The 8,066-nt window shown below is 42.3% G+C and overlaps 1 protein-coding gene across 1 annotated transcript in view; it reads left to right on the forward strand.

Annotated features, from left to right (window-relative positions):
* Positions 1–1,156: 1,156 nt before the first annotated feature.
* The window catches only part of LOC104628345 (obscurin-like), a gene marked incomplete at both ends in the record, with an annotated part of 18,775 nt that continues 11,865 nt past the window's right edge, over positions 1,157–8,066 (forward strand). Inside the window, 5 exons of the mRNA XM_010296894.1 lie at positions 1,157–1,432; positions 2,255–2,530; positions 3,670–3,936; positions 4,433–4,702; positions 4,940–5,203. Coding sequence (XP_010295196.1) covers positions 1,157–1,432; positions 2,255–2,530; positions 3,670–3,936; positions 4,433–4,702; positions 4,940–5,203 — 1,353 coding nt within the window. The remainder of the gene's footprint in view (positions 1,433–2,254; positions 2,531–3,669; positions 3,937–4,432; positions 4,703–4,939; positions 5,204–8,066) is intronic.

The following is an 8,066-nucleotide window of genomic DNA, read 5'->3' on the forward strand; positions in this document are numbered from 1 at the left end:
AGCTGACCTTCAAGATTGACGTCACAGGTGAGACATTCCTTGCCTGAATTACAGTAGAAGATAATTAATAATTGTAATAACTATTATATAATGACTCAGTTGCAATATTGTGCACTCTGTTGCACACTGTATGGTTCCCCTGGTTTTCTGTACCTGATTGCCTGGATTTATAGAAATGGGAATATGTGTCTCTAGCATGGCACAAACGCCTATCTCATTCTTAATCTTCTGTAATAATAATTGCAGATATAAATATAATAGAATTAATAATCAACATATTATTCAGATCTCTCCCATTCCTTGGATCTCAAAAGGTGATTCTTGCTTACTGAACCTCTTGAAAGGAACGAGCCAATCAAAGATCCTTCCCTTGTCAGAATTCCAATCCTATTTCTGAAAAATGAGAGGCTGGAATATATTTTGTCATTTGCAATTTTGGCAGCAGCACTCATTGAGATACATTGAAAATTCAAAACTTTTTCTGAATTTGTGCTGTTGTGTGTTTGAGATCTCAGCCTTCTGAGATGCTTTACTTCTTCTGCCAGGTGTTAACTCTCCCTTTGTCATAAAAGATTCCCACTAATTGGTCTCTTGGAACAGGATTCACAAGGTGCCCAAACTACTTTAAGCATGTGATGTCAAAGGGTGTGTTGACAGTGTAAACAATCTTGGGTACCTTGTTAGCCACGATCCTGGCTACCTGAGCACTATGGGGAGATCATATTTCCTTTGCCCCTTGGACAGTCATGTTTGTGATAGTGGAAGAGACCATGAAGTCTGTTCAGGAAGCCCACAGTGCTATATTTGTGACCTTGACTTTTCACTGTAGGTCTTTAGTAAAAGGAATTTGGGAGCTTTTTGTGATATGCAGCACAGATGTTCTTTGGGAATGCTTGAACTAAATATTTTTTGCATTGTGGTTTGCAACCATGGGATTGATGTCAAGGACCCTCTTGGTCCTTTCCATTCCTAGGCTTTTGCTTCACTAGTTTCCAAATTGTGATTTGGTCACATGCAAGGGTAGTTGTTGCCCAGTGAAGGCAATCAGTTTTGGCAGGTGGCAACCTAAATATTTTCCCAACATCTGCATAGAAATATGTAAGATCGATTTCCTTTTAATCCTTCAATCAATATTTTCTTCCTTTTCTGCACTCAGAGCCAAAGCCTGCATTTATAAACCAGGAAAAGGTCCAGAAGGAGGTGAATGCTGTCCTGACAGAAAGTGCCACCCTCAGCTGTGAGGTAACACAGGATGCAACTGAAGTAAAATGGTACAAGGATGGAAGACTGCTTGTTTCCTCTAGAAAATTCAAAATAGAAACTGTGGGCAAAACCCGGCGTCTGGTTATAGAGCAGCTGGAGAAGAAAGATGCTGGAGAATACATCTGTGAGGCTGCAGGCCAGAAGCTGACCTTCAGGGTGGAACCAACTGGTGAGTACTCACCTAAGCAGCTTTTTGACTGGCTTAGAGAAAAACTGGATATTCCCTACCCAGTGGCCACGATGCAGCCATAATTTCCCCTGGAGCAACATCAATGAACCACATCACACAATAATTTGGCATTTTTAATCTATCAGTGTAGAGGTGGGAAATTTGGCTGAAGACTTTTTTTTGGCTGTGGAAATGTTATATACTTTTTTGCTTAGTGTCTCCTTTGCACACCCCGTCACCCAACCTTCTTAAGTGGTGGGGAGCTGAAAGTAGAAGCGGGAAGTTTTGAAGAGCAGAAATAGAGCTATGGAGAAAGATGACTAAGAAAAGCCGGTCTACTGCTGTGTGTGCTCCAAAACTGCCCAGTTTTGCAGCAAAGCATTGTACAAGGTAGAGAAGAAGCCAAGAGAAAGGGAATAGAGCAAGCAGAAAAGAAAACAGGCCATAAGTTCTGGTGTAGTGTACTAATATTTCTTCTTAATTAGGTTTAAAACCCTGAAAATGGGAGATGAAATTATTATGCAGGTCATTTTACTTCTAAGAAACAGGATTTTTGTGGGCAGTGGATAAAACGTATAGTTGTGTTTCCTTTCCTTTGTTTCTCTTGTAAGCAGAAGTTCTGGGTTGCCTGACAGATCATTTTCTTTCTTCCCACTCAGCAAAAGATTACACCAGCCACAAATATTCAGCTATATTCCCTGGGTTATTACAGATGATGGAAGAGCTGGTGTTGTGAGTCACAAAGAGAGAGTAATTGAAAATGGCTGTGTCAAGGGTTTGAGCATAAAGTTATTAGTTTTTCTATTTTAATGTCTTTCCTAGAACCAGAGGCCAAATTTGAAAAGAAAGTTGTCCAGAAAGAGCCTCTCATTGTTCAAGAGCATGAAAGTATCACACTGACTACTTCAGTGACACCTGAAACTGCTGCAGTAAAGTGGTTCAAGGATGGAACAGAAATCAAGGCGAGCAAGAAATATGAGATCAAGAGTGAGGGGGCATCCAGGACCCTGACAGTGAACCTGGCTGAGAGCACAGACACTGCTGTGTACACTTGCCAGACAAAGAGTGACAAGCAGGAGTTCAAAGTACAGGTGAAAGGTGAGTAGAGAGCAGCACGCGGGTCATGTCCCAACCCAACAGCTACACTTCTCTCATGGTAAGATGGAGGTGAAGTCCAAACTCTCTCTAAATCTGTTCCAACCTCAAGGCTTACATTGATGTTGCAGCTGCTGTGGCTGCTCCACCATGAGCTGGCAAAGTCCTCCTCCTTCCAAATACCCAGTTTTTGTCCTTGGCTGTCCGCTCAGGGGAACAAGGAAGCCTATGATGGGTGATTCTCCTGGTGTCTGCTCCCCACTCTCATCACGCAGTTTCTGTCTCCTAACACCAGTAGCTGGGGCATGGCAGAGCCTTAGCTCCTCCCCACTCTCCTCACCAGCATGACAAAGCGATGAGGATGTAGAGGGATGTTGTGTGAGGAGAAGATTTGTGAGTTAGTCACCCAGTGAAACAGGACCTAAATCATATCCTCCTCTGTTTGTGGGACGGTGCACCTGGAATGCTGTTCCCTAGTCAAGGCGAAGGCTATAAATTGACAAGAAAGATGAAGTACAGCTGGTCCACAGATGGGGATGAGAGGGGTGATGTCCCAGAGTAAAGGTCTGCTCCTTTCTCTTCAGACACCCACACTGGAGATGTTTGCAGCTGAGATGCACCCCCTCAGCTCTCTTCGGAGTCATTGCAGAGGAGTGGTTGCTAATAGGTCATGATACATCCCACCTATTGACATGTCTCCTTCAGGGTGAGAGAAATCACAGCCCGGATTCCTCTGACTCCATTTGCTGTGTCTCCAGTGACAGAAGAGACACAAGTGGCTCATGCATCGTTACAGATTTTTACACGCAGTCAGGCAAATCGGGCTCTGGTGTAAAAATACCCCGTGGTCTCAGCAGGTGAAAGATTAGAAAGAAAGGCAGGCAATACCCAATCATGTTTTAAGACACTGTTCTTGCTTTACAGAATGACAGTGATTTTAAAATAACATGTCAAAGGAATCTCCCTAAATTTCCACCTCTCTGGTTTGTTTCTGTCTACCCTGATCCCCAAATATGTCCTAGGGTTGGTTCGTTAAAGTATTTATTTACTTCTTTATTTACTAAAGTTGGCCATAATCAGTTTCTTAGAACAGATTTCTTACCTTTTCCTTTCTCATTGTTTTTAATACTTCTGGATCTCAGAAATCCCAGTGAAGTTTGCCAAAAAACTTGAAGCTGTTAATGCTGAGATTGGAGGCAGCGTCTCTTTGACCTGTGATGTGAGCCATGCCAAAGGGAAGGTGATGTGGCGCAGGAATGGAGTTGAGATCAAGCCCAGCAAGCGTTTCCAGATTCATGAGGAGGGGGTCAAACGAACCCTGACAATAACAGGGATCCGGGCTGAGGATGAGGGAGAGTACTCCTGCGAGTCCAGAGATGACAAGAGCAGCATTACCATCACTCCCAAAGGTATGTCTCTAGTGGTGACAATGTAGAGGGATCCTACATTGTCACCTCAGCCGTTACAACTCTGCAAAGCTGAGTTTGTTCACATGTTTGTGCTGTCTCCTGCGTTGACAGCAAAATACAAAACTCCACTCCCTCTCTCTCTCTCTCAGTAGAACTTCTATTTGTGAAGAACACACTGATTTTGAGACCTGTTGAGCTCCAGTCTCTTAATTTGTGGGCAAATTGACCTTCATATTGCATTTGAGGCTGGATTTAAGTATCCCAAATCTAAGACAGGATTTTTTTTCCTCCCTTTTTGTTTGTCTCTCTCTTCTGGCAACTTTATACACAAAACTTACTCAGACATGGGAAACATTATGATCTATTATTGTGACCACTTACTCTAAGTAATAAAAATTGATGCTTCTGATAAAATCATCAAAGCTCTTGGTTTCTCGAAGGTGCTTATGCCACGTCTCAAAGACACGCTTCTAAATGTTTTATTCCTATCCATCAGCTCCCAGAGTGGTAAAATTCGTTACAAGTCTCAACAGTGTGGTCTCTGAGGAAGGAAAAGAGGCTGTGTTCAAGTGCACCGTCTCTCCCAGTGATGCTGTGGTCACTTGGCTCAGGAACGGTGTCAAGATTGAAGCCAGCAAGAAGTATGTGATCTCGCAGAAGGACACCAGCCATAGCCTCACCATCACTGATCTGACACTGGAAGATGCAGCTGAAATCTCTGCCAATGCTGAGGGTGTAGAAAGCACAGCTAACCTCAGAGTCCGAGGTAAGAAGCAATAATGCCGCTTTGACAGGCTGTCACTGATGCTATGACCTACGTTGTTTTATGTGGCCTTCCCTCTGACCAGTTATATTAGCAATAGGGAAATTCTGGTTTTGTATCGTTAAATAGGGATGCCCAGAATGCATTGAGACTGGAGATACATGAGCCACCATTTTAATTTTCTCTGAAAGCCTGTTTTCTGGATCCTCTACATTTTTACTAATATTTCTTCTCTGGCAGAGGCCTCAATCTCATTCAAGAAGAAACTGGAACCCAGAACAGTTGAAGAGAGGGACACAGTGACCTTGGAGGTAGAGCTGACCAAACCTGCAGAGGTGAAGTGGATGAGAAATAGCATCGTATTGAAGCCCGGTGAAAAAATAGAGATCAAAGCTGAGGGAACAAAGCATACCTTGGTGGTTAAGGACATCTCCTTTGTAGACAGGGGCTTCTACTGCTGTGAGAGTCCTGATGACAAGACCCAAGCCAAGATCAATGTGGAAAGTAAGTTGAATGATCTCAAGTTCTATAAATAACCTGGATGGGGTTTGGAGGTAGATTCTGGTCTCCTCCATTATCGTAATGGCCACTGCCACTCCCATCTGTCATGGGGACACAGGGACAAAACCATGGGCTTGGCCACCAGTCAATTGACTGCAAAGAGGTGAAAGCAAGGGCAGTAACAGAGAGTGGCCTGCTGGTTCCTGTTGCCTCCATCTCATCCCACCAGCTTTCAGTCATGATGTTGACCATAAAGCTTCTTAGCTGACTCTTCTCTTTCCTCTGAAGTTTCTCACTCTCTGGTACACTCTATTTTTTCCTTTATATGGCTTTCAGCATACCATTCCCTCTTGAACCATCCATTGCCCTCATTCTGCTCTGCAAACCACCTCTTTCAGAATGTCTCTTTACATTCAGTCAGCGTTAAAAAAGCTACAAGAGCAAATCTTCTATCTGAGAGTTCTGCCCTCTCAAATAAGTTCATGGTGTCTCAGCTGTAGCCCTGTACTTCTGTCCTTTTTCCTACATCCTTTTGTAATGATTGTTACAGGATAGGTGAAGACAGGATTTAAGCACTTAAGGACTATCTAATTTTGTCTGTAAAGCCCCTGCAACCAATTGGTGCTGTGTAGGTCATAAATAATAGGCAAGGAAGGACTTGATAATGGACTTCAAATACATAAAAGGCTGTTACAAAGTGGAAGGGAACAATCTGTTCTCCATGTGGAAATAATGACAGGAAATAATGGACTTCAATCTCAATGAGAAAGATCCAGGTTATACAATAAAACAGCTTTTCAATAGTTGGATGACTGAATAGGTTGTCTGGACGGGTCTTGGAGCCGTCATCATGGGTTTAAGAAAAGGTTAGTGAGATATCTGTCTGGGATGACGTAGAGATGAACATGTCCTAGAGCAGGAGAGAAAGGCTAGATGAATTTTCCTAGGTCTTTCTAGCTTTATAGCCTTGTGGTCTTCCGATGGAATGAAAGATATCAAAAATTGATGACAGACTGCCTCATACAGAGCAGGGTTCCTGGCTGACAGCTGTCAAAAAACCACTGCTTTAGCATCCCGATATGGGGCAGTTATCACTTCAGTTGGCTGTTGCTCATCTTTTTTTTCAAAATGAATAGCTTTAGAAAAAAAAAGACATTAGCAGTGACTAGCAGCTGGTAGATTCATCTTGGATTCATGAAGTCGCAATCTAGCACATTACTTTCAGCTCCTTCTGTACCTAACAGAGAGAAGAAAATACCTCCAGAGAGTGTTTAAAGTCTTAGATGCACTGAATTACCTCTGGAGTGTCTAAGTATTCAAGGGACCATGGGTGGCTGTGATCCTGATTTAGACCTAGATTCAGGTTTACTATCTCAGTTAAGTTGGATGAACTGGGTCCACAGCAGGTAAAGAAATACGATGTTTCCACAGTCACAATGCATTGGAAGAATGCAATGCAGTACGGGGCAGTTTGCTGCTGCATCCTCTTTCACACGTTGCACCCCAAGGCATTTTTTTTAGACTCTTGGTGATATTGATTTTCCATCCAGCAAGATGTTTCAGCAGTTGGTTATTGATTCAGTTACACCTGTTTTTAGGCACTGACTGTTGCTATATCCAAGTGGTAAAACCAAAAACGACGGAACAATGTCTATACAGGAAGTAATTGGATAGTCCTGATAGTGTCAACCGTGTTTTGTGCAAGGTGCGTCATGCAAGCACCAATATGTATCTGTCTCTTGTTTATAAACTCCCTATTCTGAGAGAGAGAGAGGGTTTTGTTTTGTGCTTCCCAGGCATTCGCATCACTTACGCTTAGTGTCACTGTAAAAAGTAGCTCCTCTGTTGATGAACTGAGATAGTTTCATGCAGTGGTGGAAACTCAAGGTTATCTGAGGGGAACCGTGATCAAAAAGGGAAGCTGGCTCACTGTAGCAGGGAATCCTTTTGCATATGATCATCCAAGCCTTAGTTATGAGATGCAGAGGGGCCGTATACAAGAATCTCACTAGACTATATGTATTCTGCATCCAAGTCCTGCAACTGAGACAGCATCATGGACTGCTTTACAGCAAAAGCAAGACTCTAAAAGTAGAAGTCTAAAATTACGCTCCAATTTTTGGCATTTAACCAAATGGCCTCTTTTCAGTAGAATATGTTAGAGCTTACGCTGAGGTCAGCAGAAGTTTTTTAAATGCTCACAGTCTGGGGAACTGAGCTACTGTAATTTGGTGCTCAGCTTTAGGCTAAGAAGCCTGATTTCAGAGGACCTTTCTAAAAAAAACCACCAAGCTGGACTGATACTCTTTGGGTTGAGATTGCTTTTGGAGCAAGGTAAGTAAGGAGCAGCTATGTAAAAATCTGCTGACTTACTCCAGTATAAAAGTTGCTTCATCAAAAGACAAGCATCTGTTCTGATCTTAAGATGCCAGGAGATCCTAAAAACAACTGAGCTGCTCAAACCAATAACATAACTGTCTGAATATCTATTTTCAGTTGTGACCAGGAGGAGATGTTTGTGGAAGACTGAAATAAGTCAGTCATGGGTAAAGTGATCCTTCCTCTGGTACGCCTCTAAGCTTTCAGCAAGGAAAACAATAATTAGGTCAATTAATTATAGCAGAAATTATACTGGCAACATGAATATGAAATTTCCAATCTCTTGACATAAAATATTGGCTATTAAAATAAATCCTCTGAAAGATCTACCATTCCTTAACTGTTGCTGCTTTATGACAAGACCTTTGAAAAAGTGATTTTTTTTTTCTGTCCTATGTTAAAACACCGGTTGAGGATATATTCAGGAGGCCACTTACTGAGTTAGAAATCGCTGTGCTATTTAGTTAATGTTTTTGCAAGTTTCTTT

The sequence above is a fragment of the Phaethon lepturus genome, unplaced genomic scaffold (genome assembly GCF_000687285.1).
Source record: "Phaethon lepturus isolate BGI_N335 unplaced genomic scaffold, ASM68728v1 scaffold30231, whole genome shotgun sequence".
Classification (NCBI taxonomy): Eukaryota; Metazoa; Chordata; class Aves; order Phaethontiformes; family Phaethontidae; genus Phaethon; species Phaethon lepturus.